This window comes from Pleurodeles waltl, chromosome 8 (genome assembly GCF_031143425.1).
Source record: "Pleurodeles waltl isolate 20211129_DDA chromosome 8, aPleWal1.hap1.20221129, whole genome shotgun sequence".
Classification (NCBI taxonomy): domain Eukaryota; kingdom Metazoa; phylum Chordata; class Amphibia; order Caudata; family Salamandridae; genus Pleurodeles; species Pleurodeles waltl.
Window position 1 is genome coordinate 19100250 of NC_090447.1, and position 23495 is coordinate 19123744.

General features: G+C 43.2%; 1 protein-coding gene across 1 annotated transcript in view; it reads left to right on the forward strand.

The window, feature by feature from the left end:
- The window catches only part of LOC138249308 (TRPM8 channel-associated factor homolog), a 48033-nt gene that overhangs the window by 13012 nt on the left and 11526 nt on the right, over nucleotides 1–23495 (forward strand). The window contains exons 2-5 of the mRNA XM_069203266.1: nucleotides 1000–1937; nucleotides 19737–19831; nucleotides 21129–21342; nucleotides 21719–21958. Coding sequence (XP_069059367.1) covers nucleotides 1000–1937; nucleotides 19737–19831; nucleotides 21129–21342; nucleotides 21719–21958 — 1487 coding nt within the window. The remainder of the gene's footprint in view (nucleotides 1–999; nucleotides 1938–19736; nucleotides 19832–21128; nucleotides 21343–21718; nucleotides 21959–23495) is intronic.

Sequence of the window (23495 nt, forward strand, 5' to 3'; positions counted from 1 at the left end):
GTAGTTTTCCCTTAGTGAATAATGTCAAATGATTGTCTTGTTGCTTTCTATAAGTGCACGCTCTCAGATTATTGTCATGCTGCTTTCATTTATTGCACACTCTCAAGTGATTATCATGTTGTTTTCTCTCACTGCTTGTTGTTTGCCTTTACTACATGGGCCCTCATTCCGAGCCTGGCGGGCGGCGGAGGCCGCCCGCCAGGCTTCCCCCCTCCGAAATACCGCTCCGCGGTCGTAAGACCGCGGAGGGTATTCCGAGTTTTCCCCTGGGCTGGCGGGCGGTCTTCACAAGACCGCCCGCCAGCCCAGGGGAAAACTCCCTTCCCACTCCCTTCCCACGATGACGCCGGCTCGTAATTTGCAGACACTGAAATACTTTTAGGGGCCCTCTTATGGGGGCCCCTGCCGTGCCCATGCCATAGGCATGGGCACGGCAGGGGCCCCCAGGGGCCCCGCGACTCCCCCTCCCGCCATCCGGTTCCCGGCGGGAGAACCGCCAGGAACTGGATGGCGGGAGGGGGAGTCGGAATCCCCATGCCGGCGCAGCATGCTGCGCCGGCTTGGAGGATTCCTTTGGGGCAGCGGGAAACCGGCGGGAGACCGCCGGTTTCCCTTCTCTGACCGCGGCTGAGCCGCCGCGGTCAGAATGCCCCGCGGGGCACCGCCGGCCTGTCGGCGGTGCCACCGCGTCCCACGGCCCTGGCGGACTTGTTCCGCCAGGGTCGTAATGACCCCCCATGGTCTCTGATAATTGTCACATTGTTTTCCCTAGTGCACTCTCACAAGTGAATGTCTTGTTATTTTCCCTTAGTACTAGTTTTTTGTTAGTGAATGCTCTCAAATGATTGTGATGTTGTTTTCCGATTAGTGCACTCTCTTAAGTGATTGTCTTTTTGTTTTCTCTTAGTGCTTGCCGTTTTCCCTTAGTGCACTCTCTCAAGTGATTGTCATGTTGTTTTCCCTTACTGCACACTCTCAAGTGATTGTCTTGTTTTCTAGACATGGAATTGACTTCATCCAAGATTTAAGAAGCCTTCTATCCGGAGTTAGGGACCTGCACATTGAAAATGGAGGAGTGCCCTCCCAGCTCCTGGTCCATGGGTTACTGGCCTTCCCTGTTGGACTTGATGATTCTCAACAGTCATTTCTGGCTGCTGCATACTATGGGAAAGGGCGAGTTGTTGTTGCAACACATGAGAACCAACTAACCACACATTACCTTAAAATATTTATACTCAATGCCATCTCCTGGCTGGATGCAGGGAGGCAGGGGAAGATTGGCATTGAAAGCAGTTTGAAGGGGCTCAATGATCTTCTCAATGAAAACCAAGTGGCAAGTGGAATTTCTGACCTGATCCCAAGTCTTAGCGTCTACTGCTGCCAGTCTTACAGTAATAGTGAGTTGCAGAAAATCCACGAGTTTGTGGCTGAAGGAGGGGGCCTGCTAATCGGAGGCCAGGGCTGGTGGTGGGCCTCACAGCATCCAGGCCAATATGCTGCAGCAGAATATCCCGGCAATAAAATACTGAATACATTTGGAATCTCTATCCTGGGCAAATCCCTCAGGGCTGGTACTTACAAACCTATGAAGCCTGAAGATGTGACAAAGGTGTACCACTTTCGTAGAGCTCTTTCCAGGTTCCTGCAAGATAACAGTGGAAAGGATAAAATGCCATCTCCATCACTTTGGCTCCAAAAACTGGGGCAAGACTGTAATGAATTTGTGAAACTGTCATCAGAAGGTTCTTCGGCAGTCTCCTCTATTCACCAAATGTTGAAAGATCTGCTCCATCAAACTAAGGTCCCAACAGTGAGTAAAGACAAGCCTATTCAAAACAATTCGAATGAGTATGTTCTAATCCAGTTGGCCACATCTCTTCATGATCGATACCCTGATTTGTCTGACGTTATCCTGACCATCGATGCCAAGAATGAAGGTATGTAGGTCCTGACTGGTACGGCAAAGCTGCCCTTGCAAATTTTAGGCCAGACCCCATAGGGTGCATAGCGAGTGCAGTGAGCAACCCTGACTGCTTGGAATGGTTCTCTCCCCCAAGAAAATTGGGGAGAAAATGGCACAAATGGTGCATTCTTCAACACATTTTCATAATATATTCAATTGAATTTGTTTTTAAAGCATAGTAAATGATGACCGTACAGTGTACTAGGAAAAGGCAATCTTTCCCCTCACCATCACCCTCTAACAATGTCCCTCATTTCTCCATAGCCCCTCTCTCTCTTGTATTTAATTTGTTTTATAGCCCCTCTCATACCAGTGTAGGGTGTCAGAGCACCTTACTTCACACACAGATACACAGACAATGGATCATACATTTAGAAATCAGGGTATAGAAAATGTTGCATACTGCAAAGGGGACTGCAAGGTGTAGGATTCACATGTCATCCACACTGGTGGCGTTTTTAAGAGTGCTTGGTCTGGGGAAGCATAAACTCAGTAGTCAGAATGTAACACAGTGGCTAGAGTTGACTTTACTAATAAGAATGTGTTTCTGTCCAAACAAACCATTCTTAGAAAAATTAGGATAATGAAAGACTGGGAAAAACATAACTTTCTAAGCTGTACCATGTAGTTTGCATGCAGCTATTTGATGGCAGCTCATAGCTCACTGTGCTAGATCATGATTATAACTTATAAACTGTACACTAACGAAGGGAGTGCCAAAGCAGTAACCCACTGAGCTATGTACATAAAATACTACTGCTCTCTGATGTGCATAATACATGTTCTATGCCGCAGGCATACTAACCCTCTGTGCTACCTTAGATGAGTCTAAACTGTCCCTAGACAAAACTTCAGTCTCGCTCCAGCAGGTACATTAATCACCAGAGTTATGTAGGCACTTTTGTTCTTCCTTGAAAGTTGTTGGATATACAAAGAACTCAGCAGTGCTTTTAAAACTGCTGCACTGTTTCAAAACTGGCCACCCAGTAACAGAAGCGCCCCCCCACCTGATGCCTGGTACGGCCAGTCCAGCCTTGAAGGTGCAGGCAAATTGGTTGTATCATTCTCATTTAACTGACTGGTCATTGTTGTGTAACAAGATGGGTGTTTAGGATTTAAAATTTATAGGAAAATAGACAATTGCACTGACATACTGGGCATGGGACCTTATTTAGAACTTGGCAGATTAGATAAAGGGGGTCATTCTGACCCTGGCGGTCTTTGACCGCCAGGGCGGAGGACCGCGGGAGCACCGCCGACAGGCCGGCGGTGCTCCCATGGGGATTCCGACCGCGGCGGTAAAGCCGCGGTCGGACCGGCACCACTGGCGGGGTCCCGCCAGTGTACCGCGGCCCCATTGAATCCTCTGCGGCGGCGCAGCTTACTTCACAGACAGATACACAGACAATGGATCATACATTTAGAAATCAGGGTATAGAAAATGTTGCATACTGCAAAGGGGACTGCAAGGTGTAGGATTCACATGTCATCCACACTGGTGGCGTTTTTAAGAGTGCTTGGTCTGGGGTCGGACCGCCGAGATCCGGATGGCGGTAGGGGGGGTCGCGGGGCCCCTGGGGGCCCCTGCAGTGCCCATGCCACTGGCATGGGCATTGCAGGGGCCCCCGTAAGAGGGCCCCTACATGTATTTCACTGTCTGCTGCGCAGACAGTGAAATACGCGACGGGTGCAACTGCACCCGTCGCACAGCTTCCACTCCGCCGGCTCGATTCCGAGCCGGCTTCATCGTGGAAGCCTCTTTCCCGCTGGGCTGGCGGGCGGTCTGAAGGCGACCGCCCGCCAGCCCAGCGGGAAAGTCAGAATTACCGCCGCGGTCTTTCGACCGCGGAACGGTAATCTGACGGCGGGACTTTGGCGGGCGGCCTCCGCCGCCCGCCAAGGTCAGAATGAGGGCCAAACTGCCATAAATTGGTGGTGTATCTTTCCTTTGCATCAAATTCCATCTGCCTTATGTAAAGTTTTTTGAGATAGTGGATGGATATCTGACATCTGCCAGCCACCTCTGACCAGCAGCTTTACCAATGGTATTGAGAGAGAGTAATCTAAATACAACATATATTAAACGTGAAACTGCTTATACTTAACAAACGCTGTATTAATAGTGTTATACATTAAGACGCATAAAGTACGAATTATCATATACGTGTACACTAATACCATACATAAAGGGCTTGCTCATATTTTGATTAATTGAATACGTTAAACATGTACAAACTGCACTTGTTAGAATCCGTAGGCCTTAACTTAGCATGAGTCGAAGAGCTTTTTGTGTAACTTCATTAAAAGCGTATTTTTCCATTTCTGCAGTAAGCTGACTTTTGCAGAGGACCATGACCCAGCTATTGTTCTTGTTTAAAATATTGAAACATCGGTGCATTTTCTCATCCGCATGCTAGCTGCTTTATTATATAAAATTGTACACTTTTGTATCTCGAAATGAAACGTTCAAGGACATTTAACCATGCTTAAGAGAACTTTTGACCCGAAGAAGGTGCCAGAAACTGAAGTAACCCCAGATGCCACCTACGGAAGGCGTCAATCCCGAAGACCAATAACAACGCTGGAAATTATCAAAATGAAGGACAAGCGCATTACTTAATGTATAATTTGATAGGTTATAGATAGTGGGGTGTAGTTATTGTCCAATAGAAATTTGGGGGAAGGTATTCTAAAAGGGGATAAAAACCAATGACACAGAAGACTCGAGAGACCTAGGTAGGGAATGATATCGATTGCATCCAGAAACTCTGTCACTCTGTTTGGTGATTTGAGACTTAATGAACCATCCTCGTCCCTAGCCGCCCCATATCACTTTGCCTCCATAAGAGGGAAGTGCCCCGATGCTCTTAGACTAGATAGACTGACGGCGATTCATCTGATGTCCTGAAGACGAAGACTGATCCTGTATGCTGACTCATTCAGAGGAGGGTAACTATACTGTTTACTCACCTATATGCCTTTTCTTCTAGGTACCAACTGCTGTGTATATTTTGATTAGGTTCTATAGCTAGATGTTTTCCAAATTGATGTTCTAAATTGTTTTGCATGAAGCCCAACATGCTAATGCTAATCAGAGGTTAGATAGAAAATTCACTTGACTGATAAACGGACATTGACTGACGTTGCACTAATGTTGAACTGACACATATATGCTGCTTATGAACTTTGCTTGATGTCTTAATGGTTTTAATCTTTGCATTATCCAAAGCTTGTCGTCGCTATCATATTATGATTGTGTTTTTATGTTTCTTGGTTTTGAGATTAATACACTTGATATTAGATTGTAGTCAATAGGGAATAAAATTCACTAAACTTCTAACAAAGGTGTGGTTATTCATGACTGAAAGGTAATGGTTTGCGTCAAAGGTATAGCAAATGTCTAAGGTGAAATATATTGTGGTGATTTATGTTGATAATATCATTGATGTATTACTTGACATATTGATCAGTTATCTCGTCTTACGGTGTCGCACCACTGGGTCAAAAGATTCATCGGCCTAAAACGAGTCCTAATGTATATAAATTAACATATAAGGACGCGTTAGCAGTTCAACATGTCTTCAGATGGATGGGCCTATTTAGAGTGCATTTGTCTTCCACTATCACCATGCAGACAATACTCAACAGCTGTTATAAAGGGGGAATATACAGATTGATCTAGCATTCACACACACATGAAAAACGTCCCTGCATCTGCGACATCAAGGACATTTTTTAGAAAATGCTGTCAACCGAACAGCTGCTGAAATTCTAATTAGGGGAAGCTCATAGCAAAATAGTTTTTCTAATTTATGTTTTAAATTCAAAGTAAAATATACTTATAGAACTAAGAAACATGTAGCTATTTTCCTGTTAATAGTTTTGACTGTACAGGTGTAACATCATGATGTACAAGTAAATATTTTAGATACTCTTATCATTTTCAAAGAAACTATAGTATAATGTACTTGTAATAAGGCTGAAGGGACAACATTCACGTTTGTGGAGTACTCGTCTGCCAACCTCTAAATCAAGCCCTAAGGCCCATATTTATACTTTTTGATGCAAAACTGCACGAACACAGTTTTGCGTCAAAACGTATAGCGCTTGCTTGCGTCATTCCAGAACACCCGCTGGGCACCAAATTTATGGAACACCGCAAGGCGGCGCAAAGGGTGGGCTAGCATAAAATAAAATGACGTTAGCCGGGTGGGGGTGGTGGTATGGAAGGAGGGGGTTTTGCACCAAAAAATGAAGCTAGGCTGGTTAGAGGCAAAAACAATGCCTTTAAGCAGCCTAGCATCATTTTCTAACGCAGAAACATCCATACCACATGACTCCTGTCTTATAAAAGACAGGAGTTATGCCCACCACCCCAATGGCCAGAACGGGTGACAAGAGTCCCCTGGGCATGGCCATTGCACCCAGTGCCATGAAGGGGGGCCCATTTTAGGGCCCCCAATGGCACTTCAAAAAAGTTTTAAAAATACTTACCTCTACTTACCCTCCTTACCTGGGATGGGACCCCCCATCCTCCGGTGTCCCTGTAGTGGGAGTATTACTGGGGCTTGAAAAGTGGTCCACAGGTCCCCTAATGCCTGGCTTGACACAGGTGTTAAATAATGGTGCAAAGCAAGCTTTGCGCCGTTATTTGGCCCCTACTCCCACCTGTGTGTCATTTTAGCATGGGGGGATAAATATGGGGCTATGGGGATAGCACCATTTTTTAGATGGGAATGCCTACCTTGCATCTCATAGATGCAAGTTAAGATCACACATCCAAAAAAATGGTGCAAACTCCCATATTTTGACGTTTGAAGTGTCTAATGTCAAAATATAAATATGGAGTTAAGTTTGCGCCACATTTGTGTACAAAAAAATGACGCAAATGCAGCGCAAAAAAAGTATAAATATGGGCCGAAATGTTTTCATGGAAAAAACATAAAACTTGCTATATATATAATATTCATACTTTGTAAATGTAGGAAATATAATAAAATATGTGAGAAAAGCGGTTTATTATGTGGTGTAATTGTGAGACCTCATTGTGTAATAAACTCATAAATCTATCTTTGGTCCAGTCAGGCTCATTTGTAAAAACCTTAGCTCAACCCTGGGTAGCTGTGGCTTTGAGTAGTCATGCTTTAACAAAGGAAAAAGTGCAAAGCATTTAGAAGTACCAAAAAGAATTTATGAGAAGAAAACATAACACAAAAGAAATTAGACACCAATTTATTAAACTATGGGCCTAATTTAGATTTTGGTGGATGGAGTCACACCGCCACAAACACGATGGATATCCTATCCACCATATTATAATTCAATTATACCCTATGGAAATCGAAATATGGTGGTGGACCAGATATCCGTCACAATTGTAACGGAGTAACTCATCCGACAAACTCTAAATCAGGCCTTATTTTTATATGAATGTTTAGACACCAAAAGGAGCATTATCCATCTGAGGGTCCGGAGATTAAATTATTAAGCAAATGGTAAACCGTTTCACTCAAATTGAAAACAAGCATTAGCAACTACCACAGTTATTAGTTACTAGGAACATTTTAGTAAACTTTTCTAAGGTTGTGGTTGTGTACTCTGGCCCACTTTGGGTAATCTAGACTTGCAGGGAGTGAGTCACAGGGACAATAAGGCTTGGTAGCACTGTTATCTTGTAGTCAAAACAGTCTGTAATCCAGTTCCAAGCTCTGTGGACAAACTGCCTTAGACTTCAATGTATTGATCCTGATGCTAGGGACACAGGATTCTGAAGGTGCTGCAGGATGCTAATCCAGTAAGAGGGGGGGTCTTCCTGGGGTTACTCTTTGTTCCATGGTCAGGGTTGGAGGAATTTCGCCACAGGAATTGGCGTCCCTCAACTCAACACAAACTGTTAGAAAACATAGTGGATTATAATACCAATCAATGTTAATCAACAAAACCAAAATTAATCTTGTTCATAGCAACAACAGCTGTGTTTCCAATTATGACTTTTAAACAAACCAACACAGCCATTGTGTCTCCATGTATGACGTGACAATTAGATTGTTTTATCCCATTGAACAATTCATATTAGCATCATTGTTACCCCAGTGGGGATATCATCATAATCACAGGACAAACACATGCATTCTAATCTCTGCTAGTTGTCTACGAACATCATCCGTCATCCAAGTGGCTACACCTGACCTATTTTAGAGTGCTAAAGGTCTGGGTGCATATTATAAGGAACAGGGGTCCCTTATCATAAAAGATGCAATATAGTTTACGCATAGACATACAATGAAGTCTATGTACAATATTAAAATAAAAATATGTTTATTTAATAAGAAATCTGTTGAAAAATAATTTTTGAGAGAAAAGTCTTAACATGGGGAAACTGAGATGACTTGAGGAACTTTCAGCACATACAGAAAAGAGAAAAAGCAAAAACATATTTTATTAATAATTTAACCACAAATAGTGAATAATGAATGTTAAATATAACATAGTACATTAGCTGGCCTCAGGCATGAGAAACCTACACAGTCTAATACAAAAATATGTGTCAACTCCAATCAGTACACATACTCATACAAAAAACAATTGTAAATCATTAAATGAGTTAGTGTACAACACTGTCGACGTTTCGATCCTATAGAGCAATGTGCATGGGATCATCATCAGGGCTCAACAAGGGATCCTGAGTAATAGCCGTGAAAGTACAAGTCACTGGTTCAAGAATCTATGGTCTACATTCAAGGAAAAGGGAAAATACAGTGGCACACGAGTGGTAAAAGTGCACCTCGCTTCAGTGAGACACAGAACACAAACCAGAGTGACCAATGCAGTATGTCCTATGTTGAATAAAGATGAGGACTCGTAACAAGGGCAAGCCAGTACGTATGGCCCAGACTGCTTAACCGATAACACATGTGCGAGAATTATCAGTGTCACCAGTGAAAGGTCCAGTGAAGCAATGTGTGCCCGTCCCATGAATCCGAGTCTAGAATCAGGCATGAACCATGTTATTTGTTAAGCTGTCTGTCTCGCAGAGGCGAGGTGCACTTTCACCACTCGTGGGCCGCGGTATTTTACACATAGACGTCATTGTATGTCTATGCATAAACTACATTGCATCTTTTATGATAAGGGACCCCTGTTCCTTATAATATACTTAGACCCCAGGTCCCTACTATATCCTTGGATTTCCCTTGTTTCTTTGAAACAAAGATTTGTGTGCAAACATTATTTAGCCGTTGGAAGCAAAAATGATAACCATGATAATATTTAATTCTAACATGATATTGCAAGAATGATGTAAGTCCTCTGGAAACTAGACAGTGCAATCAATATGCATTTCTCATGAATAAAATGTGAAAAGGATATTAGACGGTGAAGTTATTTAATTAGTGTAACTACAGAAAAACTGCAGATTACTCATCAATATTGTGTCCCGGTGAGAATTTCGTGTTGAGATCCAAGATGTATCTGCTTTCTAACAACCTCAGAAGTCCTTCATGATTCTCACCTCTATCCTATAATTCAACCCTGTCAATGCTGAAAAATCGTGAGAGGTCATGATTCTGATCATGCACGCTTTTGTAATGTCTGGTTATTAGATAATTCACATCAGCTCTTTTTAATACTGGCTCAAATGTGTTACAGAATTCTTTAGATACAGGGAAGATAGTGTTGCCACACACATCTTATCACCTGAACTTTTCAGTATATATACATAATAACTTGAGGCACACGTGTAATGTATTTCTCTCTATCTGTGGGTAAGACATATGACTCAGTATTAGTGCTCTTATTGCAGCCCTTGTATCTAATTCACTCAAAAAAGAATGTTCCCAATTTAAGCAAGTTGTTACTAGAATTCATCTTCAGGTAAGAGATAAGAAGAGTTGTTAAAGTTAACTTAAATCAACATTCCACAATTACGTATCGTAAGTCAAAACTCCTACATGATACACTTGTTTCCAGTTATCTGAAGAAGAATTCCAGTATCTTCTGGCTTACAATGAGAAAAGGCTCAAAAGTAATTACAAATGAATAGGGGCCTGTGCCCCACCTCTACTGGGCCTAAGGGACCCCATCCCCCAGGACTAAATAATTACAAAAAGGGGAGGTGGGATGCACACTCCCTTCCAGTGCTGGTATCTGTCCCGGGGACCCTAACGAACAGTTAGATACAAGACAGTGACCCAGGGACCCTAACCCCGGGTGACTGTGGTTCCCTGTCCAGGAGAGTACGGGCAAACTCTGACTGCTGTCTCCTGGGCAGGGAACTCCCCTTTCCTTCCACCCAGTGGGAGCAGTTATAAACAGCTGCTCCTGCCAGGCGAAAGCAAAGACAAAGGGCCTGAATATGATGTCTGCAGCAAATCCAATGCAGCAGGTTTTCGTATGAAGATGTTTCCAACAGGCTCACCGGCAGAAACATTGTATTACAACACTTCAGCGAGCAGCCTGTTGGAAACAGTGCAGCAACATTGGCCTCGGCTCCCAGTGAATGCGCACTGTCTGAACAGTTTGATAACAATGCTTGCCTTTCAATTGGCCTTCATATGTAGCACAATCCTACTACAGTTAGCAAGGAAGCCCCCAAAATAAACTGGACTGCCTATATAAAGTTTCAGATTTACTACATGAGCAACTGAAAGACCCATTGATGGTCACATGCTAATGGAAACCTATAAGCAAATACATACTGAATAGAATACGTCTTATTCTACATATATTTTCTTCGCATGGTGCCTGGCTCACAAAGTAAATAGAATGGTCCCCAAAAAGCCAAACAAAAAGCATCTTCCTTATGTGCTCCTGGGCAGCAAAATTAAAAAGGGAGCTAGCAGTGAGCTACCCACACTACTAAATGGGGGCATGATAACTGGCCATTAGGAAAATAGATAATAATCTTAATTGATATAACAACAATTATTGGCTTTCCTTCACTTTGGGGTTCATATGTAGTACAATCCTACTAAAAGTAGAAAGGAAGCCCAAATAATAAACTGGACATCATATGTAAATTTACAGAATAACAACATAGCCAACTAAAAGACACATTTATGGTCATAATATTTTGTAAATCAGTAAAATAACGCATAACAAATTAAATAAAAAAAGAAGTAAATCTAATTGCCACTGTGCAAAGATAGGAATTCCTCAACTATTAGCTCTCTAACAACTTTTCACCCATTTGACAAATCACCACAGACTTTCCAGATTTATAGCATTTTCTACATTTTGAGATGATGTACATTTTTGTGGTGAATCCTTAAGGGGGTGCAAAGATAAAAGGGGGGTCTCAAAATGCATTTTCCCACCAATTCATTTTCCACAAACTATTGTATTTGACTTAGGGCAAAATCAGCTGCATGGATTTACATGAACTATGCAAATAGTGCAAAGATGATGCCTTTTGGGTACTGCAGTTAACCAGGGTAAGTATTTTTTTAAGTTATAAGGCATTTAAACTTAGGGATTTCATGGAATTTCACTAAATTTTGTGAAACTATTGTGGTACATGGTAATAAACTTATTTAAAAATATATATTTAAAAATTAACTTCCCTACCTAATACCACTTTAATAAAGTGATAATAGGTAGGTTTCTACTACTTATCTATATCTAAGATATCTAAAGCCTAGTACTGAACACAGTCAGTGTAGTAAAGACAATATGGCTTCATTGTCATTCTCTAAAAATAGCCATTACCCAATTTTGTACTGGCTTGTCATTGCCATGTACCACAGTATACAACAAAGTTATCACAGTATACCATACCCCAAAATATAACTAAGGCCTAGATGTATTATTGGATTTCAGTACCCCTGTGTCACGTATGGTGTCACCTGGGCAACCTAATACTTAATTCAAATTTACAATGCAGTGCAAGGCCACCTTGTGTGGCCTTGAGTTGATTGGTAAACCTGGAGAAACACAAGGCAGCACAATTCACTGTTTTGCATTACTATGCACACCATAATCTATATTGCTGCTAAATTTCACATACAACCGAATGTCACGCTACTGTAGCCATTCCACTATATGTTTTTCCATTCTACGCCACTCCTCCCTACGCTATTAGAGTATGCACCGCCGCTGTATGCCCCTTTACTCTAAGCTCTTACACTGTTATCACTTCCACTCTTGTTTACATCACTTTACTCTATGCCACTCCACTGGATGCTACTCCACTATACATTATTCCACTCTACTCCATTTTGCTGTACACCTCTCCAATGTACTGTATTCCACTGTTTACCACTACACTTTGCTCCACTGCAATGTATGACACTCCACTGTAAGCCACTTCATTCTACGCTATTCGACCGGACGCCACCCCAATGTATGCCACTCTACTGTATGCTATTGCACTGTACCCCACGCCACGGTAGGCCACTTTAGTCTAAACCACTCCATTATATGTCACTCCACTGTGTGTTACTCCACTGTACACTATTACACTCTGTGCCTCTCCACTCTACAACACTCTGCTCTATGCCAGTCCACTCTCTGCTATTACACTGTATGCAACTCTGCTCTATGCCTCTTCAGTGTACGACACTCCACTGTATGCCACTCCACTATATGCTACTCCAGTATATGCTATTTCACTCTACACCATTCCACTGTATACTACTCACCTCCATGCTATTCCACTGTATGCCACTCTACTGTATGCTACTCCACTCAACGCCACTCTAGTGTATGCCACTCCACTTTCCCCCACTCCATTTGAAACTTTTCCATTGGACACCAACCCAGTATACTCCACTTCACTGTATGCCACTGCACTGTACACTACTCCATTATACCATATTCCAGTCTATGCCACTCTAGTGTACACCACTCCACTCTACGGTACTCCATTCTGTCGCTCCATTATATGCTACTCCACTCTGTGCAACTCCAGTGTGCACAACTCCACTTTACACCACTCGATTCTATGCTAGTTCATTGGACATCACTCCACTTTATGCCACTCCACTGTATACTATTTCAGTCTACCTTGCTCCACTGTACATGACTCCAGTCTATACCACACCACTGTACGCCACTCCACTATAGGCTATTCTACTCTCTGCTACTCCACTCTCCGCTAATCTACTCTATGCCACTCCACTGTACTCCACTCTATGATATTCCACTGGTCACTAATCCACTCTACACTATTGCACACTATATGTAACTTCCATCTTTGCCCCTCCATTGTATAATATTCCATCCTATCCCACACCACTGAACGCTGCTCCACTGTATGCTATTACATTCTACCCCACTCCACAATGTATCACTCCAGTCTACACCACTTCACTATATGCCACTCCACTGTGCTCTACTGCAGTTCACACTATTATACTTCACTGTATGCTACTACACTATACCCTATTACATTCTACAACACTCCTGCATATACTTCTCCACTCTATTCTATTTCACTTCATGCCACTCCACTGTACACTACTCCATCCTATGCCACTCCAGTGAACTCTCCTCATTTCTACATAACCCCACTCTATAAAGCTGTATTACACTCTATGCCACTCTAGTAGGTTATGTTCCACTCTATCCCTGGACACTCCACTGTCCAAATTTGCACTCCACCCTATGTGGTGCACACTTTTGTACAACACTCTACTCCACTCAGTGACAGGTTCCAACACTGTGCGGGCCAGCAGCACAGCTTTCCACTCTACTGTCAGAGATGCCAGTCCAATTTATAACAGTTTCCTCAACTCTGTGCTATGCCACTTCAATGTATGCCACTCCACTCTACGATAATCCACTGTACCCTTACTTCACATCACTCAGCTCGACGGTGTTCCACTCTATGCCACTTCACCCTTCTACTTTCCACTGTACAGTATTCCACTGTATGCTATGTCACTGTATGTTACTCTACTCTACGGTAATTCACTCTACGCCACTACAGTGTACATCACTCCACTCTATGCCGCTCCATTGTGTGTCACTCCCCTTCATTACCTACAGCTCCACTCTATTAAAGTCTACCGCACTTCATGGAACTCTATAACATTCTACTCTACTTTATCCCCATACACTCCACTGTCCAACTCTATACTCCATACTGTGTCCATTTACTCCAATGTATTGCACTCTATTCCACTATAGAATACTTTTCTATAAAACAGCACTCCACTCTGCTGTACAAGACCCCACGCCAATGTATACCAGTTTACTATCTATGCTATGCCAGTACACTCCACTCCATGCCACTCTACAAGACACTAATACACTCTATTGTACTTTACTCCACAGTAGGTTACACTACTCATCTCAACTCTACTCCACCGTACAAGACTTTACCTCACTCTACGCTACTATACAACAATTCACTCTACACAGCTCCACTGTTGTACTCTATGCAACTCCACTCTACAACACTCTGCTTGATTGTATGCCACTCTTTGACACTTTACTCCTATCTATACCTCTTCAGTCCACTGTATAACTCTGGACTGTACTGTATGCCACTGTATAACACTCTACTCCACTTCACAATAATCTTGTCCGCTATACAACACTGTACGTGCATCTTTGTATGTCACTGCATCCCTCTTTAATCCACGATTCTATGACACAGTACATCATTCTACTCCATTGTACGACACTCCACTCTATGCCACTCTATGTCACTGTTCTCTATAACAGTTCAAGCCAATCCACACTAGCACACTCTACAGCACTATACTGTATACCACTCCATTCTACAAAATCAACTATCCTGTATGCCACACTACTCTACTGTAGTCTACATTATTTTTGAGTACTGTACTTCATACCACTACACTTTACTGTACAACACGGTACTCCAATTTATGACACTTTACCCAACTGTATGCTACGCTCCTCCACTCTACTGCCTGGTACTATAGTCTGACATGCCACTCCATTCTATGACACTTTACTCCACTCTACACTACTTCACAACAGTGTACATCACTCTACTCTACAACACTCTACTACACTCTAACCCACTCTATGCCACTACACTGTACTCTGCTCTACGCCATTCCACGGTCCAACACTCTACAACACTATACTCCACTCTATGTCATTCTGTGTCACTCTACTCCACTCTATGGCTGTGAGAAACTAGGGCTGATTGCAGAGGCCCCATAACTTTTTGCCCCCATTTTCCACTTTATCCTGGTGTTTTCCTGACTCTGATGGTGCCCTGGGTACTGCTAACCAGTCCCAGGGCCTGTGCTCTGTGTAAAATGGATATGCAAATTAGGCTAATTATAATTGGCTAAGTTAACCTACCTATAAGTCCCTAGTATATGGTAGGGCATGTAGGTTTAGGGACCACAGCATAGGTGGTGCACACCTAGGTGCATTGCTGAGGTGCCCAGTGTCATTTTAAAAGCAAGCCTGCCTTGCTGGCTGCTTTTAAATTAAAGTTATATGCAAATTCGACTTTGGAATTAAAGGTACTTCCAAAGTCTTAAACTACCTTATTTTTACATATAAGTCACCCCTAAGGTGTGCCCTATGTGCCCCTAGGGCTGGGTGCCATGTAACTATAAGCAGGGACTTTATAAAAATAGATTTATAAGCCCTGTGAGGTAAAAACAGCCAAATTCGTTTTTCCCTCATAGAAGTAAATGGCCTTCATAGGCTAGAATGGGCAGACTTTATTTTAAATTTTAAAGTCTCCTTAAATGTTACATACCAAGAATTTGGTATCAAATTGATTGTTATAATAAATCCCACAACTTCCAGTTGTTGGATTTAATATAAACAGTTCAGGTAAAAAGTTTAGACTTTACCTAAAAAGTTGCCAATTTCAGCTCTGCATTGTTTTTGCTGCTGTGCTCTGATTGGCCAGCCTGCAGCAGCTTCTGCCAGGCTACTTTAATGAGGTGTGAAGTGGCCTGGCTTCACACAAAGGAATGTGCTTGGGGGAGAGAATCTTCCCTCAGCAGATGGTGAGGCAGGAAGGGGGAGGGCTGCCAAACTGGTCTTCAAAGGCAGAGAAGGACATCTGGAGCACCCAGCAACACCCCAACATCCTGCAACCCCAGACAGCTAGGTGCCCCCTTGATTAGATTAGGAGAGGGCAGGAGAGGGGTGTGTTTATGATTTTTAGCCACACCAGTGGGTGGGCTCAGCCAGATCTCTCCTCCAAAAATCAGATTCATCCATTTTGGATTTTTAGAGACTGTTGCCTTCTGGGATGGATTTTTGCCACACTTCCCAGGAAGTGGTCATCACAGGGGGACGACCCTGTCCCTGATTGGAGAAGCAGGGCCCCCCTGCTTTTCACCCAGGAGCAAGGATAAAACTGGCAGACCTGCACCCACGCCTCAGATCCCCTCCAGAATTCAACAAGAAAGGAACTAAAGAAGAAGAAGGACTGCCCTGCTGGACCCCTGGCCTGCACCTGGACCCTGCACTCAGAAGGACTGCACCAGCTGCACACTTGGGCTTCACCACAAGAAGGACTTTGCCTGGCTTCAACTGGTTCAAGGAGGGACTCCCTGTTTGCTACAGGTGAAAAATTGCTAACCAGAGTCCCCTGCACCAACTCCTGAAGAAAGCGACCAGCTGACCACTGTCCAGTGGCCAAAAAGGAGTTTGCGCCAGGTGCATTCTGGGAGTTGAAGTTCGCACCCCCCAAGGACCATCACAGAACTTCTGGACCCTTGGGGTGAGCTGTGGACCCCAAAAGAACCTTAAAAGGACATCTGGGTGAAGCCCCAGAAGTTTGGAGAAGATTTGAGAATTTTTGGAAAAAAGCTCCAGAGAGGGACCGACCCGCCGCGGAAATTCTAGCCGGCTTGCCTCAACCGCGACCCGGCCTGACTTCGTGGTTCGTCCCGGTAAAGAAAAACATCCAAAAAAAGAGACTAAGTCCGAACGTAAAAAGTTGACCGGGACCTCCCAGCCATCGTATCCGAGAAGGGCTCCATGGACGTCGGATTAAGATCCAGGTTTACCCCGGTCGAAGGATTTTCATCTAGAAAAAAACGACTAAGTCCGAAGGTAAAAGTCTCCACCGAAGAAACCCACATCGCGTATCCGGACAAGGGCTCCAGGAGGTCGGATTCAACTGGCAGGTTCGTCCCGGTGAAGAAAAACTTCAAAATAAAGACTAAGTCAGAAGGTAACTTTTTAACCGAGGCCTCCCGCGACCTGTAGCCGAGCAGGGCTCCATCGCGGTCAGCCTGAAAGTTTGACTTTGCCCCGGTCGAGGTGCAACCAGATGACCCGATTGGCGCTTTTTGTTTCTAAGCGCTAGAAAAGTAATAATTCTTTAAAAATTCATATCTCCGGTTCCCCTGAACTGATTTTAATCGTTTTTGTGTCATTTTAAAGATAAAAATATAAACTATTTTTATAAATTGGTTTTGGATTTTTAAACTGTTTCCTGTGTTTTATTTAATTACTGTTTTGTGATATTTTAATGCTTTACACTTTGTCTCCTAAGTTAAGCCTTGACGCTCGTTGCCAAGCTACCAAGGGTTGAGCTGGGATTAATTTACTGAGACCTAACTGTACCTATGTGGGGGTTAGTGGCTTGTTGCTAGGTGTAGGTACCTACCTGCCCTACCAATAACCCATTTTCCAACAATGGCCATCCAGTCTATGACACTGTAGTACACTTTATGATACTTGATGACACATCACTCAACTGCTCTACGATACGCCATTCTATTATATGACATGGTACTCCACTCTACAATACTCTCCACCACTGTACTTTACAACACTCCACTTGATACTCCACTTTATAACACTCTATTTCACCATCACTTACTCTGAAACACTGTACTCACTCTGACAGTCTAAGACACTCTACTCGCCATTCCACTGTACAACTCTATACTCAGTCTATAATACTTGACTCCACTATATGAGACTCAATACCACTACACTATAGAACACTTTACTACACTCTATGATACTCTACTCCACTCTATGCCAGTCTGCCATACTCTAATCTATCTCAGTAGACTTTGCAACACTCTCTTCCCCTGTACTATACAACACTCCACATAACAAATCTCCACTTGCAACAATGGACTCTGTGACTTGAAACACATTTTTAATAAAATATTTAAAAAAGAACCGAAATCCAATGAAAAAAGCATTCGTTAAAACTTAGTTATAGTTAGGAAAACATATTTTCCCTATACAATGCACCTTTAAAATGCACAAACTTAAAATATTCTAAAGCTATAGTTATAATTTTCATTTACAATTTATCTACTGCCTTCAAATATTATTAGCAGCGGTCTTCGTTACATACTCTTTTCAGCTTGCTAACCAGACAAAACTAACCATAAGTCGCCACTCCACCATGCACTGGGATGTGACAAATACTGTCATTTGAGACCAAGCACAAGGTAATCCCTCATTCTGAGCGCCTGTGCAAAGCACAGGTTCAGGAAGCTATTAAATAGTGACAATCCTCTCCTAGGGCCATGCTTGGAAAGCCCCAGGAGCCTTAGGATGCCTTTCTAATAAAATCATTCTGTGGGTCTGCAGCAGTCCTTGCAGCTCCCCAACAGCTACTGAAATCTTGTTGATGTGTCGTCCCTCCTTGTGGCACCATATCAAGAGCTCAGGTCAATTTTAACCTGCTGTTGTTGCCTTTAATTCACTGGGATGTGCAAATACGCATATTATTACTCTATTGACCATTATCCATTGTTGGGATGATATCCTGCAACATTGTCATCTTGAAGTTTACTGTCTTGACCTATTTTTCCACCGTTCATAAGATGTGAATGAGTCTTAAAGTTGTGTACTTTTTTAATGTACTAACCTGAACCATGTATCACTGATTATGGAGATGTTCCCCTATCTTCCTCCTAAGGCAGATACTTCCTCCAACAGCAGAGGAAAGTGATCTTTGTTCATGTTACTTTTTTGGTTCTGATGATCTGGGGTTTTGATATCAAATCTGCACAGGTTACTTAGCTAAGGATTGCTAGGGGTCTCTGGTCTCAGGAATTTCGCAGCCAGGTTGCTGCTATCAGAGAAGGTATCATGTGCTACTTAGTTGATGCGGCAGAGTATTTCAGGTTGACTGTTGATCCACATATAGCCTGGTAGTGAGCTACATCCAAAAACATAGACCACATTGTAGAAGATTTGTCGCAAGAGTCCCCTACAAACCAAACCACAGATGTTAGTACAAGAAAATAATGGAGAGGATACCACATGACAGGTGCACCAAAGAATTCAGATGGTACAGCCACAACATGCCACAATTGACCACCATTATGCCAGGGCCAACCTCAAAGTAGGAGGGTTGACATTGCACCATGGATTCCCCACAATATCCCAGGAATTACCACCATTGCGCCACAGTCTGCATTATACGAGGCATGGACACAGAATATCAGTCCACACATGTGTGCATGCACCTATGCACCAGTATGTTTTCAAATACAAACCAAGATCTTTTGCAAGATTTATCACTCTGGCTACATCTCCTGTGCATTACTCAGAGTCCACTACTCCCAGTCCTATCTCCTATATCTTACTGCTTCACACGCTGTGGCTCTGTGATTGACAGCAAAGAGCATTTAATTTAACACAGCCAGTAATAATCCAGTTTGCATATGGTGCTCACATCCCTATCAGCAATGCACACACAGAGTTGCCCACTCTAAAATACTGAACCTTGGCATGAATATCAGTTTGCCTTGATCCACTATTCCTGAATATACAATCCTCATTCTGTGTGCGGTATTACACATTTTATAGCAATGTTTCTTTAACCATGTTGTCTCAATTCATGCAGGATCCACAGCTTGGAGAAGCACAGGCCTTTACCTCTACCCTCTGAAGAATGCAACCATTTTATTCCCACCAGCTGCCATCAGAGCAGACCTGCAGGTAAGACACTTATTATAATGGAATGAAATGACTTCACATTTTTATCTGTTCTGTTATGTCTATCAAGACAATATTTTGTCCTTAATGGGGTTAAATAAAATGATGAACAATGAGTAATTTTGTGACTAGCTCACATCACTGCTGCGGACATATTGCATTGAGATGAGGGCCCAAGTTTTATTTAGCTGCACATAGCCCAGCAGAGGTACCATACTGTGTGCCCTGCTTAGTGCACCGCATTAGAAGTCTATTCTTGTGCAAAAATTAACATTAACTGAACATTCTTGCTAAAGATTTGCTTTCTCTCTAGTATTATAGGTATGTGGTCTGCTGCATCCCCATTCATGTCAATTCATTCACACAGGAAGCATGCTCCCTTCCCACAACATAACAAAGCCTCCTCACCCAAAATACACTTACATGGAGCTAACAGTACATCTGTGGTCTGCTGTACCTCAACTTATTTTAGTTCATACACCAGGGAAGTACGTCCCATTTCCACAAAATAATAGACCTTCTTCTCCAAAGACACACTTCAACACTTCTATGGTATGTGTTGTCTTCTGTATCCACAATCATGTCAGTTCATACACAATGGATGCACGCTCTACTGCCACACAATGACTGAACCTCCTCATCTAAGATGTGCCTCCTTGCTATGTGTGGTCTTCTGTATCACCATTTATGTAAATGTTTGCACATTGGAAGCACACTCCATTCCCATACAATAACTCAGCCCCCTTGCTAAAGTAAGCGTGTGGTCTGCTGTACCCCTACTCATGTCAGTTCATACACAAGGGACACACACCCCATTTCCATACAATAAAGCATCCTCCTTGCTAAATGTCTTCTTCCAAGCTATTATAGCATGCATGCAGTATGCTGTAACTCTGCTCATGGCAATCCATGTACAGGGGAAGTACACCTCATTCCTATACAATAATTTAACATCCTCACCAAAGATGTGCTTCCAAACTTCTATAATATGTGTGTGTCTTGCTGTAATCCCATTTATACACAAGGGAAGAACACCTCATTCCCACAATAAAACAGACTTATCTCTCCAAACTTGCTCTTCCATGTTCCCGATAGTATATGTGTGGTCTGCTGGAGCCCCACTCATGTTAACTGATGACATCATATCCACCTGATATTCTTCAACAATGGCAGCACTTCCTTGTAGAGTCAATCCATGCGACCATGCTCCGTGTGGTCCACTGTTGCCCACTTTTGTTGATTGATGTAATTTATAACCATGTCCCATTCCCACACGCTGATTCCACCTCCTTACCTCCAGGTGCAGATTGGATGTCATTCAGATGACTTAAGCGATGAGAAGGAGCTCTTGCGCGCACCAGTAGTAATCAAGATCTACAAGGTTCAGAGTGAGGAGATGACTATCTCTAACCTGTGGGGAGGCCTCATCTATATCCTGGTGCCTACCGGATGCCGGCTTGGGCCTGTGCAAATCACCATACGAGGGGCTGTGCGTGCACCTTTCTATAAACATGGTGGGTAGACTGTGCTTTCAAAACTGAAGGGGTATTGAATAAAATATATAGTTTTTGTTCCCAGTCTATTATTCAATAATTAATTAATGGTACACGGTTACTTTCTAAGTTTCCAGAAATGTATGGAAAAAAGTGATGTCCTACATGCAAAGGAATCAATGTAAGCAAATTGAAGTATTTCTCAGTTTTTTTTCCTTTGCATAACATCTTTACTTCTTTGGGCATGTGATTGTTCTGTTTTTATTGAAAATGCTTCCCACAAGCCTGTCGTCCCACTCAGGAGTAAAAGTGGGAGGGGAGATCATCTTGTGTAGAGTGCCTGGTGTTTATGTTCAGTCCAGGTTTACAAGTGCCATTATCTTTGATTCTGCTGCAGGTGAAACCACGGAGTTTGCCTGGCTGAACACTGTCCGGAACTACTCTGCCCCTTGGGCAGAGTTTGCCACTGAGAACATCTTCCTCACCGTCCCTGCAGAGAATGCCCGCCTTGTGGAGAACCCCCGTGCCCTGATGTCCACATGGGACCACATGATGACAGCGGTTGCAGAACTAGCTTCTATCTCTTCCCACTTCTCAAGACCAGAGAGAATTGTGGCTGATGTACAAATATCGTGTGGCAAGTATTGCACCCTGGCACTTACTGACAGATGGCACCAATGGTAGGGTAAGATGATGCCACACAAGAGGACCAGCTTAGTGTTTACTAATATTGACTATTCAATTGAGCACATTCATTGTTTTTCCTGCAGACCCCAAACATTCTCTGATTCAAAGTTGATGTGGTAAATAATGATTAGAAAGGCAGGTCTTACAGATTCATGTGATTTAAGTTGAAAAGTGAACTGAACTAAAAATTACGATCTAATCTCAGTTCACGAGAGCATGTATTCCTTCCAGCTCCGGAGATCAGGTATTCATTCCAGGTCACAAGATCAGGAATTAATTTCTCCTCAACAGAGCAGGAGGAATCACTAGTTTGGGAGGTTTTCAAGACTAATTTCATTTAGAAAATGAACAATCCCCGAAACTAAAGAATACAGTAATATCTACAATCCTCATGATAACTATCTTTAGGGAAATACAAATTAGTATTTGGCCTTGTAGCTTGGATTATGTATTCACACAGATCCTCTCCTTTATACTGCACACAAGTCTCTCAGTTTCACATACACCATCTACTCTTTAAGTTTCACAAACTGAGTTACCATCCTTATTTTTCCGGTCTCTTCTATTTTGTGCAGAGCCTTACATCTAGCCCCATGGCCCCTGGTTCTCAGCCCCCTCTGCACCTACCACTCTCTGTAACATCTTTAAAAATGTAATAAGTATTCTATTATCAGTTAGGTTGCCCCACAAACGGACGTCAAGACTTCGATGTGCTGGGATTTTGCCCACAGGACATAATCAGTCCAAAAGCCTTGAGAAGCCGTCCTGAAAAAAACAGCTTCCTCTACTTCTGGTGGACATTTAGTGAATGATGTCTATGACTGAGCTACACAGAGCTTCGGAGAAAGTCTCCTTATGCTGACGATTGATAACCCTAAGAGAGGAGGCTTTGTGGGGGATATGTGTCACTGATGTTCATTCTTTAGGTTTCATGAGATCATTCAAGAGTCTAAGCTGTAATGCAATCAGACATATAGGCCCTCATTATGACTATGGTGGTCTTTTAGCAAGAACGCCAAAGCCGCGGGCGCCAGAAAACTGCCAGTGCTGGCAGTCTTCCGCCCACCATTCACGAGTACTGCTGGATTTCCACCACACTTTCCGGCAGAAGTCGTGCTGGAGGGCAGAGGTGCTCTGGCGGTTCCCCCACCGGCCCCACCATGACAGTAGGACTCCACTAGCCGTGGGCAATAATACAGCCTGGCAGTGTCCGGCTGGCGGGGCGCTGGTGGGACTGAAAGTGCCCCTTCCCGTTCCCTGCTGGATGACTTTCTCCATGGACCAGGTAAGGAGAACATCTGACAGGGGAGGGGGTGGTGAGGGGTGGGGCTGTTGTGTGTGCGTGTGTGAGTGTGTGGTGTCTGCGTGTGTGTATGAATGTGTGTATGCGACTATGAGTGTTGTGGTGAATGCATGTTTGTCTGCGTGTAAGTATGCATGTTTGGATGGGTGTGAGTATGCATGGTTGAATGCGTGTATGAGTGCTG